The sequence below is a fragment of the Bombina bombina genome, chromosome 3, assembly GCF_027579735.1.
Source record: "Bombina bombina isolate aBomBom1 chromosome 3, aBomBom1.pri, whole genome shotgun sequence".
NCBI classification, from domain to species: domain Eukaryota; kingdom Metazoa; phylum Chordata; class Amphibia; order Anura; family Bombinatoridae; genus Bombina; species Bombina bombina.
Window position 1 is genome coordinate 1,256,315,064 of NC_069501.1, and position 17,382 is coordinate 1,256,332,445.

The 17,382-nt window shown below is 41.3% G+C and overlaps 1 protein-coding gene across 1 annotated transcript in view; it reads left to right on the forward strand.

The window, feature by feature from the left end:
• The window catches only part of NUMA1 (nuclear mitotic apparatus protein 1), a gene marked incomplete in the record, with an annotated part of 309,504 nt that overhangs the window by 121,427 nt on the left and 170,695 nt on the right, over positions 1–17,382 (forward strand). The window contains 1 exon segment of the mRNA XM_053708792.1: positions 2,675–6,412. Within this exon segment, the coding sequence (XP_053564767.1) occupies positions 2,675–6,412 (3,738 nt within the window).

Sequence of the window (17,382 nt, forward strand, 5' to 3'; positions counted from 1 at the left end):
TTTCACATGAGACCTCTACAGCTTTGTATGCTGAATCAATGGTGCAGGGATTATACAAAGATATCACAATTTATATCCTTGAATCCCAATGTACGTCACTCTCTGACATGGTGAATAGATCACCATCGTTTGGTTCAAGGGGCTTCTTTTGTTCGCCCAACCTGGACTGTGATCACAACAGATGCGAGTCTTTCAGGTTGGGGAGCTGTTTGGGGATCTCTGACAGCACAAGGGGTTTGGAAATCTCAAGAGGCGAGATTACCAATAAATATTTTAGAACTCCGTGCAATTCTCAGGGCTCTTCAGTTCTGGCCTCTGCTAAAGAGAGAACCGTTCATTTGTTTTCAGACAGACAATATCACAACTGTGGCTTATGTCAATCATCAGGGTGGGACTCACAGTACCCAAGCTATGATAGAAGTATCTCGGATACTTGCCTGGGCGGAATCCAGCTCCTGTCTAATCTCTGTGGTGCATATCCAAGGCGTAGACAATTGGGAGGCGGATTATCTCAGCCGCCAGACTTTACATCCAGGGGAGTGGTCTCTCCATCCAGATGTGTTTTCTCAGATTGTTCAGATGTGGGGGCTTCCAGAGATAGATCTCATGGCCTCTAATCTAAACAAGAAACTTCCCAGATACCTGTCCAGGTCCAGGGATGTTCAGGCGGAAGCAGTGGATGCGCTGACACTTCCTTGGTGTTATCATCCTGCTTACATCTTCCCGCCTCTAGTTCTCCTTCCAAGAGTGATCTCCAAAATCATCATGGAACAGTCTTTTGTGTTGCTGGTGGCTCCAGCATGGCCACACAGGTTTTGGTATGCGGATCTGGTGCGGATGTCCAGTTGCCCACCTTGGCCACTTCCGTTACGGCCGGACCTACTATCTCAAGGTCCATTTTTCCATCAGGATCTCAAATCATTAAATTTGAAGGTGTGGAAATTGAACGCTTAGTTCTGAGTCATAGAGGTTTCTCTGACTCAGTGATTAATACTATGTTACAAGCTAATAAATCTGTCTCTAGGAAGATTTATTATAGAGTTTGGAAGACTTACATTTCATGGTGTTCTTCTCATAAATTCTCCTGGCATTCTTTTAGAATTCCTAGAATTTTACAGTTCCTTCAGGATGGTTTGGATAAGGGTTTGTCTGCAAGTTCCTTGAAAGGACAAATCTCCGCTCTTTCTGTTTTATTTCACAGAAAGATTGCTATACTTCCTGATATTCACTGTTTTGTACAGGCTTTAGTTCGTATTAAGCCTGTCATTAAATCAATTTCTCCTCCTTGGAGTCTTAATTTGGTTCTGAAGGTGTTACAGGCTCCTCCATTTGAGCCTATGTATTCTTTGGACATTAAACTACTTTCTTGGAAAGTGTTGTTCCTTTTGGCTATCTCTTCTGCTAGAAGAGTTTCTGAGCTATCTGCACTTTCTTGTGAGTCTCCTTTTCTGATTTTTCATCAGGATAAGGCAGTTTTGCAGACTTCTTTTCAATTTTTACCTAAGGTTGTGAATTCTAACAACATTAGTAGAGAAATTGTTGTCCCTTCCTTATGTCCTAATCCTAAGAATTCTTTGGAGAGATCCTTACATTCTTTAGATGTGGTAAGAGCTTTGAAATATTATGTGGAAGCTACTAAAGATTTCAGGAAGACTTCTAGTCTGTTTTATTTTCTGGTCCTAGGAAAGGCCAGAAGGCTTCTGCTAGTTCCTTGGCTTCTTGGTTGAAACTTTTGATTCAACAAGCTTATTTGGAGTCAGACCCCTCCTCAGAGAATTACAGCACATTCTACTAGATCAGTTTCCACTTCGTGGGCTTTTAAGAATGAAGCTTCAGTTTATCAGATTTGCAAAGCAGCGACTTGGTCCTCTTTGCATACATTTACTAAATTCTACAGTTTTGATGTATTTGCTTCTTCGGAAGCAGTTTTTGGTAGAAAAGTTCTTCAGGCAGCTGTTTCAGTTTGATTCTTCTGCTTTTGATTTAAGTTTTTTTCTTTCAAAAATGAAAATAAACTTATTTTTTTGGGTTGTGGATTAATTTTTTCAGTGAAATATGGCTGTTTTTATTTTTATTCCCTCCCTCTCTAGTGACTCTTGAGTGGAAGACTCCACATCTTGGGTATTGATATCCCATATGTCACCCTTTTATGGTGGTTATGATTTTTTGTATAAAGCACAATCATTTCCAAATTTCCTTTGTTGATGCTTTCTACTCCTTTATCACCCCACTGCTTGGCTATTCGTTAAACTGAATTGTGGGTGTGGTGAGGGGTGTATTTATAGGCATTTTGAGGTTTGGGAAACTTTGCCCCTCCTGTTAGGATTGTATATCCCATATGTCACTAGCTCATGGACTCTTGCCAATATGAAAGAAATGAATTTATCAGGTAAGTTCTTACATAAATTATGTTTTTACAGCAGCTGAATTTATGTAATACAAACTGGGTAGGGGGAACTTTTCACTTTAACTAATTTTTATTCTATTTGTAAGTCTAGCCAATATACTAGAAATATTTGCATTAAAAACACACCCTCACATCTTTATCTTTAGGACCACTTTACATAGTATTTCCCATTTCAATGCTATATTAACAATATTTGACTCTTGCAAAACACATTGAATAATTTTTTTGCTAAAATGTTTGTTTTTTGTTTGTATTTATTTTTTTTAGGTAGAAGGGATGAAGGAACAAGTAGCTGAACTCCAAGCAAAATGTATTGAACTCCAAACACAGATAATTCAGCTAGAACAAGAGAAGAGTTCTTTGAAAGCAGAGATGGAGTCACAAAACACACATCTGGAATCAGAGAAGCTTCAACTTCAGGAAATGATTAATAATTTACAAAATTCCCTTTCTGAGATGGCTATTCTGAAGGAAAAGCAAGAACAAGAAGCCAAAGCTCAAGAGGAACAATTGGCTTGTCAGATAACGACTTTGAGACAGGAAATCTCAAAGTTGGAAACAACATTAACACAAAAGGATGAGGAGCTTAAGGGTCTTCACCATCAAGTGGACGAGGAGAGGAAGCAGAAAGGTCAGCTCATAGAAGATTTGACTAAGCAAGAAGAGTCATCGAGGCAAAGTATTGAAGGACTCAACAACCAAGTTAACAGTTTGGGCAGTTTACTAAAAGAATCTGAAGATAAGTTTGTTGAGTTCACTAAAAGACTGGAGAATGAGGCCCTACATATGGCTCAATTAAAACAAGAGCATGGTAAGGTTATGGATGACAAGAATGCCACTCTTTCAATGTTTAATGAATATAAGTGCACAAAAGAAGAAGAACTTCAATCCCTAAACCAAACACTCAAGAATTTGGAGAAAGGCCTGCAAACAAGTTTGGCTACATCAGAGGAAATGAAAAGGGAAAAGGCTGAATTAGCATTGAAAGTCCAGGAGCTGGATGCAACCATTCTTGATCTAATCACCAAATGTCAAAACCTGGACAGTGAAAATGAGACTCAAAGTAAGGCTCATGTGGCAACTGTGGAATCTTTGAAGACGCAGATAAATGAACAAGAGAACGAATTAAGACTTTACGAGCAAAAAGTGTCTGACAATGATTTGGTGAATGAGGAAAATGTTCACCTTAAAGAGCAACTTCTATCTATGGAGGAGACTGTCAAAACTCTGAAGGATCTTCTAGAGAGTGAGAGAGTCTCATATGCTACATCTGTTGATGGGGGAAGAAAGAAAATTTCTCAGCTTCAAGATGAAGTTAAAAGCCTGACAGAAAGCAAAGACAAGGTTCTTGCTGAGTTGAGTGAAGAGAGAGCTCTTGGCAAAAAACTCGAGTCTCAACTCATGGATTTAGAGGAGGAATATAGGGTAAAACATGAGGCACTGCAGCTAAAGCTTTCAGAAAGCTCTGCTGTGATTAAACAACGTGAAGTGGAGCATGAAGAGCTTTCAAAGAAAGTTGACATCTGGAAAGTCAAATATGAAGAAGTTCAAAAAGGTATTACTGAAAGTTCTGGGCAGATGGAGGAAGAAATTGAAAGGTTAAAAAAAGACCATCTGGAGACTTGCCAACATCTGCAAGCAGAGAAGATCAAAGTTTCTGAGCTTGAAGCCAAAGAAAAGGCTGCTGCTTCTGCTCAACAAGAGAGAGTATCAAAACTTGAGGTTCATCTCGCTGAGGCAGAAGCAGTTATTAGAAAAAAAGAAACTGAGGAGCAGAAACTTCTCCTAGCAATTCAGTCTGCAGAGGAAAAGCTCAAGTTGACCCAACAAGAAGATACAGTTCGCCTTTCTCAGTTTGAGGCCTCATTAAAAAATGCAACAGAGGACTTAAGTCGGCTTTCAAAAGAACTGTCTGAAGAGAAGGTTAAGAAAGCCAAATTGGAAGCTACTGTCAAGCAGCTCCAAGAACAAAAGTCTAAAAAAATAGTTGCCCTGGAATCAGAGCTATCTGGCACACTCTCTGTGGTTAAGCAGCGAGAGTCTGATGTGCAAAATCTTTCTAAAGAGGTGGAGCAATTAAAACAAAATCTAGAAGAGTCTGGCTTGAAGTACCGTGAAGAGCTATTAGAAAACAGCAATGAGATTTCTCAGTTTATGGAAGAAAAGAAAAAAACTGCGGAAGAATTAACCACAGAGAGAGCTGCCAAAAAAGAGCTAGAGACTCGGTTACAAAAATGTATTGATACTCACAAAAGTGAGCTCTCTGCCCTGCAGAATGAACTATCGCGTTCTCTCGATCTCATTACCAGCAAGGAAAAGGAGTTGGAGAGACTTGCAAAGGAAACTGCTTCAGGAGATGATGAATTGCAGCTGCAGAAACAGACAGTAAACAAACTTACAGAAGAAGTGGCAACATTGAAATCCATTAAAGAACAAGTTGCCATGCAAGAAACAGAGCTAAAAGATCATATTCAGATGGCTGCAGCTGCAGAGGGAAAAATATCCGAGCTGAAGATCGCCATCTGTGAAAAAGAGAAAGAGGTTAAGCATTTGAGGAATGATATTCATAAACGAGAGGCTGAGAAGTCTTCCATTCAGCAGCAATACAACGTCACAATCACAGAGGTGCAGGACTTGAAGATTAAGATCACCGAATTAGAGAAGAGGTGTAGTGCCCAGAATGATGAGATTGTAATTGCACGTAAAGAAGCTGATGATGCCCGATCTCTTGCATCCGAAAAAGAATCCTCTTCAGAGAAGCAGCAAGAGGGAATTCAGGTCTTGAAGTCTGAAATCCAGCAAGAAAAACAGAGAACCTCTGAGTTAATAAAGCAGCTAGAAGCTTCAATGACTGTGCAGGCAGAGCAAAGATCTGCGTTAGATGCTTTAAAGAAAGAATTGGTTCATAAAGTTGAAGAATTGGAGCAGAGTCAAAAAACATTTAATGAAGCCAAGAAAGCACTTTCTTCTGTTACATCTGAGGGTCAAGAGATGGAGAAGATGGTAACTGAAGCTAAAGAAAACTTGGTCAAATATCAGACAGAAGTGGAAAAAAAGTCAGAAGAAATAGTCTGTTTGCAAGAAGTAGTAAACCGATACTCAACCCAAATCACTGCCACGGAGGGTACTTGTACAGAACTAAAGGAATTGCTTTCTAGAGAATCCAACAAAAGAGAAGAACTGGAAAACAAGCTAAATGGGCTTCAAGCACAAGTGGAGTCCTCTTGTAAAGAACTACATGAAAAGAAAGACTTAATAGCCTCACTAAAAGGGGAAACTGAGAGGTACAGAGAGGAAGCTGATAAGCAAAGGGAGTCAGTAGAGGGACTGAGAAAGGAACTGTCTTCTCAGATAGAACAGAGAGAAGAACTTCAGCAAAAGGTACAGTCTTGGCAAGAGACATGTGCTCAAAAGGAGCAGCAGATGTTATGTCTACAAGAGCAGCTCAGCAGCTCCCAAAGTCTTTTGGCAGAACTGGCCTCCCTGAAAAGCAGTTACCAGGAACTTCAGACAGGCAGGACTCTGCTGGAGGAGCAGCACAAGGAAGAAATGGCAAAACATCAGAGGACAACAGAGTGCTGGCAGGCTGAAATGGAAAGGGCTAAGGGTGAAATAGCGGAGCTAATGTTGTTGAAGGAGAAGCTGTGCCAGCAAGAGATGGTGATTCAGACTCTGCAGTCCGAGAAGAATGGGTATCTGGCCCAGATCACTCAATTACAAGATACAAATAGCAAACTGATGGGGGAAAATCAGACTTTGTCTGAGGTCTCTGACGAGGGGGAAAAGAAACTGGGATCTGAGCTTTCTAGACTAGCAGAGCAGCACAAAAATGAGCTAGAATCTCTCCAACTGGAATACAAGAAGATGGTGAATGAGGACAAAGAGCAGTTACAAGAACTCGGCAAGAAATTAGAAGCTGTAACCAGCAAATATGAGAACGCAAAGACAAAACAGATGGATGAGAGACAAAAGTTTCTGGATGAAAAGCAAAAACTTCTTCTCCAGGTACTGATCAGCTATAACTTCTGTTTTAAAAGTAAATGCTATAGTGATACTTATTTGTATGTTTAATCTTTTGTTTCCATTCTGAAGGGCAATAGACAATGTTGTTGTATTAAAACAGATATAATTGGTAAGATGAATGCACTAAGCATTCTCTTTCTTTGAATAACACTCAAACTTGTGGGTGCAATAGTAGATGTGACCTAGACTCGTTAGTGCAGTGTATTCAATATCTAGCTTGAAAACAATTATGGCTTACCACAGAATACACAAATGGGTGTTCAGCCTAAGTGTAAATTCAAAGTGTTTAAAGTCATTTTGAGAAATACAGCATCTCCTTCCCAGTGCACACTGCCGAGGGTTACTGCCCAACCCTTTCATCCAAAATACAGCAGAATCAGCAGCACTTAATAGTTAAAATAAACCTTTATCATCTCAAAATGGAGTCTTATATATAGTGTAGCGGGTCTCAGTACCCCGGCCTCGGTATACTCACTACTGTTGGCTTCCTCCCAACAAACACTGATCAATTAACCTCTGCTGTATACTGGCTGCTATTACAATAATGGCCGCTGCATTTTGTTATAGCTACCCCCAAGAACATTAGCTGAGACTGAGTGCTTGAGGGTCAAACATGAACTTTCTTTATTGCACAAAAACACACCTTTTATACATTTTCAAAAAGGGGGGTAGTCACCACATGAACAAAAGAAACAAATATACGATTTGGCAAACATCAGACAATGGTTAGTTAACTTAGGGAAGTTGACACAAGACTCTAATCACATGCTGACTAGCAAAAGCACAATAGATGACTCACACAATGACAGACACTTTACACCTAGACTGGATATGCAAACACACGTATACATAACAGCAAGAGATATCCCGCTCTTAGTCTAGGGGGGTGGGGGGTTTGGAGCAGACAATGCTTGTTTTGGCTGTCACCTTATACCCCAACAAAACACAGGAACACAAACTCTGTAATAGGGCCCTCCAGTTCTCAGAGTCTCTGGGAATTTGTGGAAATGGGGTAAACCAGAATCCAGGGTAAAAGTACTCCAAATGTCCCCTGGGCACCTGCCTCCCAAAACACAGAATCCCCTCATAATCCAGGGTTCATAGTTGGTGGGGATGAGGCTGGCCTGCAGGCTTCTCCAAGTATAAAAGTAACGGAGGCTTCCATACATACAGAAATGATGATTAGGGCATAAATCCTAGACAGATTTAAGGGCATTATTCCTGAAATCTTGTTTCTGTCAACAGTTTTGAGATAATAAAGGTCACAACAATTACTGTTGCTGATTCTGTTGTATTTTATATATAGTCCTACATATGTAACATCATGTCTCTGAACACATGATCGATACAGTACAATATAATTATACGTGTCAGTTACCTGATGCAGGGTAGGAGCTTAGTCTAGAGCCAGTATACCATAAACATAGCCTACAAAATGCAGACACAACAATGTTTATCTTGCTATATTTATATGCAGCTACCTATTTCTCAAGTGGGACATTACAGTGCAAGATATATTTCTCTTGTAAGGTGTATCCAGTCCACGGATTCATCCATTACTTGTGGGATATTCTCCTTCCCAACAGGAAGCTGCAAGAGGATCACCCACAGCAGAGCTGTCTATATAGCTCCTCCCCTAACTGCCACTCCCAGTCATTCTCTTGCAGCTCTCGACAAGAAAGGAAGTATCAAGAGAGATGTGGTGAATTAGTGTAGTTTATCTTCAATCAAAAGTTTGTTCTTTTTAAACGGTACCGGCATTGTACTGTTTTTACCTCAGGCAGAAATTAGAAGAAGAGTTTTGCCTGAGGTTTTTGATGATCTTAGCAGGTTGTAACTAAGGTCCACTGCTGTTCTCACACATAACTGAAGAGTATGGGAAAACTTCAGCTGCAGAATTAACTGCTCTGAGGTATGTTCAGTATATTTTTTTCTAGAGAGATAAGGTCTAGAAAATGCTGACAGTGCCTGATATATTTAAGGTAAGCCTGATTACAGTGATTTAACAAACGACTGGCATCATGCTTGTAGTAAAGGGTAATATTCATGTTACTTGCTCTTGATATATAAAAAACGTTTTTTTACTGAGGGTGATAAATCTTTATTTGGGGCCTAGTTTTCCACATGGCTGACTAGATTTCTCCTAGGAGTAGTTATTTATGGCCCTTTCACTTTGAGTGCATGGTGGGAGGGGCCTATTTTAGCACTCTAATTGCGCAGTAGTTTTTACATTGAGACATCCAGCTTCCCTGATGGAGTCCCCTGACATATTGGACCTCTGTACCGGGTTTTTGTGCCTACAAAAGTCGTTTTTATGGGCAGGTAGGAGCCACAGTAGAACTGTGGCAGTTGGCTTGTGACACTTATAACGGTTTTACCGTTTTTCTGCTTCGTTTGTGAGCCTGAGGGGTTAATCATCCATTTGCAAGTGGGTGCAATGCTATTTTAGTCTATTATACACACTGTAAAAATTTCGTAGAGTTAACTGCTTTTTTTCACTGTTTTGCAGTTTTTGTGTTTGTTTTTTTCCCTTAAAGGCACAGTACCGTTTTTTATATTCTGCTTTTTCACATTAATTAAAGTGTTTTCCAAGCTTGCTGGTCTCATTACTAGTCTGTTAAACATGTCTGACATAGAGGAAACTCCTTGTTCATTATGTTTGGAAGCCATTGTGGAACCCCACTCTTAGAATGTGTACCAAATGCACTGATCTTACTATAAATTTTAAAGACCATATTCTGTCTTTCAAAGATTTATCACCAGAGGAAATTGACAAGGGGGAAGTTATTCCGACTAACTCTACCCACGTGTCAGAGCCTATAACTCCCGCTCAAGGGACGCCAAGTATATCTAGCGCGCCCATTGCGTATACTTTACATGACATGGCGGCAGTTATGAATCATACCCTTACAGAGGTATTGTCCAAACTGCCAGGGTTACAAGGAAAGCGAGGCAGCTCTGGGGCTAGAACAAATACAGAGCTCTCTGACGCTTTAGTAGCTATGTCTGATATACCCTCACAATGTGCCGAAGCAGGAGGGCTTCTATCTGTGGGTGATTTTTCTGACTCAGGGAAGACACTTCAACCTGATTCTGATATGTCTACATTTAAATTTAAGCTTGAACACCTCCGCGTGTTGCTCAGGGAGCTTTTAGCAACTCTGGATGACTGTGACGCCATTGTAGTCACAGAAAAATTGTGTAAGTTGGATAAATACTATGCAGTGCCTGTTTACACTGATGTTTTTCCAATACCTAAGAGGTTTTCAGAAATTATTACTAAGGAATGGGATAGACCAGGTGTACCGTTCTCTCCCCCTCCTGCTTTTAAAAAGATGTTTCCTATAGATGCCGCTACACGGGACTTGTGGCAAACGGTCCCTAAGGTGGAGGTAGCAGTCTCTACCCTAGTGAAGTCTCTACCCTATCCCTGTCGAGGGCAGTTGTGCTTTTCTAGATCCAATGGACAAAAAATTAGAGGGTTACCTTAAGAAAATTTTTATTCAACAAGGTTTTATTCTCCAGCCCCTTGCATGCATTGCCCCTGTCACTGCTGCTGCGGCTTTCTGGTTTGAGTCTCTAGAAGAGGCTCTACAGGTAGAAACCCCATTGGATGATATCCTTGACAAGCTTAAAGCTCTTAAGCTAGCCAATTCATTTGTTTCTAACGCCGTTGTTCATTTAACCAAGCTAACGGCTAAAAACTCAGGTTTTGCTATTCAGGCGCGTAGGGCGCTATGGCTCAAATCCTGGTCAGCTGACGTTACTTCAAAGTCTAAGCTTCTCAACATTCCCATCAAGGGGCAGACCCTATTCGGGCCTGGACTGAAGGAGATGTCCAGGATCCCTGGGCGTTGGAAATTGTGTCCCAGGGATATCTTCTGGAGTTCAAAGCTTCTTCCCCAAAAGGGAGATTTCATCTCTCACAGTTATATGCAAACCAGATAAAGAAAGAGGCATTCTTACATTGTGTTCAAGACCTCCTAGTTATGGGAGTGATCCACCCAATTCCAAAGGAGGAACAGGGGCAAGGCTTCTATTCAAATCTGTTTGTAGTTCCCAAAAAGAGGGAACCTTCAGACCAATCTTAGCTCTCAAGATCCTAAACAAATTTCTCAGGGTCCCATCCTTCAAGATGGAGACTATTCGAACCATCCTACCTATGATCCAGGAGGGTCAATATATGACTACCGTGGACTTAAAGGATGCTTATCTTCACATTCCGATACACAGAGATCATCATCGGTTTCTCAGGTTCGCCTTCCTAGACAGGCATTACCAGTTTGTGGCTCTTCCCTTTGGGTTAGCTAAGGCACCAAGAATCTTTACGAAGGTTCTAGGGTCACTCCTAGTGGTCCTAAGGCCGCGGGGTATAGCAGTAGCCCCTTACCTAGATGACATTCTGATACAGGTGTCGCATTTTCAAATCGCCAGGTCCCATACGGACATTGTTCTGGCATTCCTGAGGTCACATGGGTGGAAAGTGAACAAAGAAAAAAGTTCTCTATCCCCTCTAACAAGAGTTTCCTTCCTAGGAACTCTGATAGATTCTGTAGAAATGAAGATTTACCTGACAGAGGCCAGGTTGTCAAAACTTCTAAATTCCTGCCGTGTTCTTTATTCTACTTCTCGCCCTTCAGTGGCTCAGTGTATGGAAGTAATCGGCTTAATGGTAGCGGCAATGGACATAGTGCCGTTTGCCCGCCTACATCTCAGACCGCTGCAACTCTGCATGCTCAGTCAGTGGAATAGGGATTACACAGATTTGTCCCCTATCTACTAAATCTGCGACCAGGGATTCTCTTCTCTGGTGGCTCTCGGGTCCATCTGTCCAAGGGTATGACCTTCCGCAGGCCAGATTGGACAATAGTAACGACAGATGCCAGCCTTCTGGGCTGGGGTGCAGTCTGGAGCTCCCTGAAGGCTCAGGGCTCGTGTTCCGATAAACATTCTGTTACTAAGAGCGATATTCAATGCTCTTCAGGCTTAGCCTCAGCTTGCTGCGGTCAGGTTCATCAGATTTCAGTCGGACAATATCACGACTGTAGCCTACATCAACCATCAAGGGGGAACAAGGAGTTCCCTAGCAATGTTGGAGGTTTCAAAAATAATTCTATGGGCAGAGGTTCACTCTTGCCATCTATCAGCTATTCATATCCCAGGAGTGGAGAACTGGGAGGCGGATTTTCTAAGTCGGCAGACTTTTCATCCGGGGGAGTGGGAACTCCATCCGGAGGTGTTTGCACAGTTGATTCAACTTTGGGGCAAACCAGAACTGGATCTCATGGCGTCTCGTCAGAACGCCAAGCTTCCTTGTTACGGATCCAGGTCCAGGGATCCCAAGGCAGTGCTGATAGATGCTCTAGCAGCGCCTTGGTCCTTCAACCTGGCTTATGTGTTTCCACTGTTTCCTCTGCTCCCTCGTCGGATTGCCAAGATCAAGCAGGAGAGAGCTTCGGTGATTTTGATAGCACCTGCGTGGCCACGCAGGACTTGGTATGCAGATCTGGTGGACATGTCATCCCTTCCACCATGGACTCTGCCGCTGAGGCAGGACCTTCTACTTCAGGGTCCTTTCAACCATCCAAATCTAATTTCTCTGCGTCTGACTGCTTGGAGATTGAACGCTTGATTTTATCAAAACGTGGTTTCTCCGAGTCGGTCATTGATACCTTAATTCAGGCTCGAAAGCCTGTCACCAGGAAACTCTATCATAAGATATGGTGTAAATATCTTCATTGGTGTGAATCCAAGGGTTACTCATGGAGTAAAGTCAGGATTCCTAGGATATTATCCTTTCTCCAAGAAGGATTGGAGAAGGGATTGTCAGCTAGTTCCTTAAAGGGCTCGTGGACTCAGGAGGAGGCACTCCTTCCGATAAACATTCTGGAACTAAGAGCGATATTCATCTATCATAAGATATGGTGTAAATATCTTCATTGGTGTGAATCCAAGGGTTACTCATGGAGTAAAGTCAGGATTCCTAGGATATTATCCTTTCTCCTAGAAGGATTGGAGAAGGGATTGTCAGCTAGTTCCTTAAAGGGACAGATTTCTGCTCTGTGCTTTTGCACAAGCGTCTGGCGGATGTTCCAGACGTTCAGGCGTTTTGTCAGGCTTTAGTTAGAATCAAGCCTGTGTTTAAACCTGTTGCTCCGCCATGGAGTTTAAATTTAGTTCTTCAAGGGGTTCCGTTTGAACCTCTGCATTCCATAGATATCAAGCTTTTTATCTTGGAAAGTTCTGTTTTTTGGTAGCTATCTCTTCGGCTCGAAGAGTTTCAGAGTTATCTGCCTTACAGTGTGATTCCCCTTATCTGATCTTCCATGCAGATAAGGTTGTTTTGCGTACCAAACCTGGGTTTCTTCCTAAGGTGGTATCTAATAAGAATTTCAATCAGGAAATTGTTGTTCCGTCACTGTGTCCTAATCCTTCTTCAAAGAAGGAACGTCTATTACATAATCTTGACGTGGTTCTTGCTTTAAAGTTTTATTTACAAGCTACTACGGATTTTCGTCAAACATCTGCATTGTTTGTTGTCTACTCTGGACAGAGGAGAGGCCAAAGGCTTCAGCAACTTCTCTTTCTTTTTGGTTAAGAAGTATAATCCGCTTAGCTTATGAGACTGCTGGCCAGCAGCCTCCTGAAAGAATTATACAGCTCATTCCACTAGAGCGGCGGCTTCCACGTGGGCTTTTAAAAATGAGGCTTCTGTTGAACAGATTTGTAAGGCGGCGACTTGGTCTTCGCTTCATACTTTTTCTAAATTCTACAAATTTGGTACTTTTTTGCTTCTTCGGAGGCTATTTTTGGGAGAAAGGTCTTACAGGCAGTGGTGCCTTCCGTTTAAGCGCCTGCCTTGTCCCTCCCTTCATCCGTGTCCTATAGCTTTGGTATTGGTATCCCACAAGTAATGGATGAATCCGTGGACTGGATACACCTTACAAGAGAAAACAAAATTTATGCTTACCTGATAAATTTATTTCTCTTGTGGTGTATCCAGTCCACGGCCTGCCCTGTCATTTTAAGGCAGGTGTTTTTTATTTTTAAACTACAGTCACCACTGCATCCTATAGTTTCTCCTTTCTCTTGCTTGTCTTCGGTCGAATGACTGGAGGTGGCAGTTAGGGGAGGAGCTATATAGACAGCTCTGCTGTGGGTGATCCTCTTGCAGCTTCCTTTTGGGAAGGAGAATATCCCACAAGTAATGGATGAATCCGTGGACTGGATACACCACAAGAGAAATAAATTTATCAGGTAAGCATAAATTTTGTTTTTTGGCTTTAGTAAGCTGCAGTCTTCTGTGCTTGTGGTATAAAACAATAATCAATTCAATGCCTTAGCAGTTAAATAGAAATGCTGATCAAGAAAGCAACACACTCTACTCATTGTCACTGTAGAGACTTAGTAAATGGCAATTATTTATAATTTTAGATTTTGTACATAACTCTGTATCCAGCAGGTGGCATCTTTTGCTCCTTTCTTTTCTGTTAATCTACGGTTTGACATAAAATCCATGTTTGCCTATATAATAATAATATATATTTTTTTAAATTTATTACTGTTATTTATTTGTATAGAGCAGCAAAATGTCATAGCATTGGATACAGAGAGAGGGTATACAATGAAAGATCTATGATGAGATGCATAAGACTAAACAAAACTAGTACAGAAGGATGGGGGCCCTGCTCCAGAGAGAGAGTCTACAGATTGAGGGTACAGAGAGAGGGTATACAATGACAGATCTGTGATGAGATACATAAGACTAAACAAAACTAGTACAGAAGGATGGGGGCCCTGCTCCAGAGAGATAGTCTACAGATTGAGAGTTCAGAGACATAAGGTTTGGGGTAGCTTGTCATATGAATTGTAGTTGCAGCAGTGAGTCAAAGCAGTTCAATATTTATTTTGGGTAGGGGGAAAACAGAGGAGAGACAGTGGTGTTATCTGCTGTTGGTGAACCGTTTTCAAGAACTTTCATTAGTTATTTTTACACAATGATCAGAGCTGACTCATTTAACTATTATTAAATTGCTTCTTATTTTTTTCATAAAGGTGGTAAGATTCCACAATCCCTTACTCCTAGGAATTGTCTTCTCTACCTCCTAGGAGGCTGCAAAGATTCTCAAATCCCAAGAGCTCTATATAACCCCTCCCGCCTCTGTGGTAGTTGGTCTTATCTTTTCCTCCGCTGGAGGAATGTGAAGAATTGGAATTTGCAGATGACTTCTTCCTTGAGAGGGGTTCTCAGACTGAGTTGAAGCCCATTTCTCCTCCGAGTGTAGTGTTTGTCAAGAGTGAAGTTTAAGGAATTCTCTCTTCAATCTTTGTCTTCAGGAAGTAGATCAGATGGCTTTTTGGTTGAACAACAAACTTCCCAGATACTTTGCAAGGTCAAGGGATATTCAGGCAGAGTTTCTGAATGCTGATAGTTCCATGGTCCTTGCAGTTGGCCTGTGTAATTTTCAAGATCAGGTAGGAGAATTAATCAGTGATTCGAATTGCTCCATCCTGGTCCTGTAGAGATCGGTTTGCGGATCTTGTTCAAATGTCCAGTTGCCTTCTGTGGCCTCTTCCTCTAAGGATGGATCATCTTTTGCCAATGTACATTTTTCCATCAGGATCTGAAATCTCTGAACATCATGGCATGGAGATTAAAGGGTTAGTTCTTAGGCATAGGGGTTTCTCTGAGTCTGTGATTTGACATCCTGATTAAGGCTCGAAAGCCAGTTACCAGGAAAATGTATTAAGTTTGGGAAACTTTTATTTCTTGGGTTCTTGTTCATGGTTCTTCTTTCAGGATTCCTAGAATTTTGCAAAGGTTTATTGGCCACTTCTTTGAAAGGTCAAATTTCTGCTCTTTCTGTTTTGTTTCACAACAAAATTTGCTATTCTTTTTGATATTCATGGCTTTAGTGCGTGTTAAGTCTGTTATTAAACTAGTTTCTCCTCCTTGGCACTTGACGGTGCTGAAGGTTTTGCAGGCTCCTTTGTTTGAGCCTATGCATAAGGTGGACAATAAGTTTCTTTCCTGGAATGTCTTTGTTTCTTTTGGCTATTTTCTTTGCTAGAAGAGTTATTTGAACTGTCCGCTCTTTCTTGTGATTTTTCTTATTTAATTTTTCATGAAAATTTGCTTCTTATGATTTTTTTTTCTTTGATTTTTTTTGTGAAGATTGGTTTTATGAACCAAATATTATTTTCCTAAGGTTGTGTCCTGATAATTTTAGTAGGGAAATTGTTGTCCCTTCTTTGTGTCCTAATCCTAAGATTTCTTAAAAGAGGTTTCTTTGCAATTTGGATGTGGTTAGAAGTATTTTTTGATCTTTGCATCTTCAATGTAACACTAATATATTGGTTTTATTAATAAAATGTAAGATTTTACTGGATTCCTCCTTATTTCAAACGTGATTAGAAGTATTATGTTAAGATTTAAGACAAACTTAGTTTGTTCACTTTTTTGGTGCTAAGCGAGGTCAGAGAGCTTCTGCTGTATCTTTTGGCTTTTTGGTTAAAGCTTTTGATTTGTGAGGCTTACTTAAAGGCATATCAGACCCCATCTAATCTGATTACTGCTCATTCTACTAGATCGGTAGCTACTTCTTAGGCTTTCAAGAATGAAGCTTCTGTTGACCAAATCTGCTAGGCCGCTACTTGGTCTTCATTGCATACTTTTCACTAAATTCTACTATTTTTATGTTTTCGCTTCTTCTGAGACAGCTTTTGGTAGAAAGGTCCTTCCGGCAGTTTGTTGTTTTAAAGTGTATATAGAAAAGAAGTCTCTTGCTTTTAAGGGTTGTGGATGGGGAAAAAAGTTTCTTATCCCACCCTATCTTTTTATTACTCGTGGACTCTCCACAGCTTTGGTTTTGGTTCCCAGGAGTAATGGATCATGGACTCCTACCACCTTTATGAAAGAACATAATTTATGCTTACCTGATAAATTTCTTTCTGTCATGGTGGTCCACGAGACTACACCCTGTTTTTGGAGGGTTGTTTTTTTTATTGTTTTTTTTATTGGACATATATTTCTTTTACAAGATATGAGTCCACGCATTTCATCCTTAGCAGGAGGATAAATCCCACAAGTAACAGGAAGTGGCAAAGAGCACCACAGCAGAGCTGTATATATAGCTCCTCCCTTCCCTCCACCCCCAGTCATTCTCTTTGCCTGTGTTAGTAATAGGAAGAGGTAAAGTGAGGAGATCTCATACGGACACAGTGCTGTCCTTTCTGAGAACTCACGGATGGAAGGTGAATCTAGAAATGAGTTCACTAATTCCACAGACAAGGGTTCCCTTCTTGGGAACTCTGATAGATTCTATATCCATGAAGATTTTTCTGACGGAGGTCAGAAAGTCAAGGATTCTAAATACATGCCGAGTCCTTCAGTCCAATCCTCGGCCATCAGTGGCTCAGTGCATGGAGGTAATTGGATTGATGGTGGCAGCAATAGACATCATTCAGTTTGCTCGATTTCATCTCGGATCAATGCAACTGTGCATGCTCGGACAGTGGAATGGGGACTATGCAAATTTTATCTCAGATAAATCTGGACCACGAGACCAGAGACTCTCTTCTTTGGTGGTTGTCGCCGGATCATCTTTCCCAAGGGATGCGTTTCCGCAGACCCGCGTGGGTGACAATGGACGCCAGTCTACTAGGCTGGGGGGCAGTCTGGAATTCCCTGAAGGCTCAGGGTGTGTGGACTCAGGTGGAGTCTCTACTTCCAATCAATATTCTGGAATTGAGAGCAATATTCAATGCTCTTGAGGCGTGGCCTCAGTTGGCTGCGGCCAAATTCATCCGTTTTCAGTCGGACAACATCACGACTGTGGCTTAGATCAATCATCAGGGAGGAACGAGGAGTTCCTTAGCGATGACATCCAAGATAATTTGATGGGCGGAGACTCACTCTTGCTATCTGTCAGTAATCTACATCCCAGGAGTGG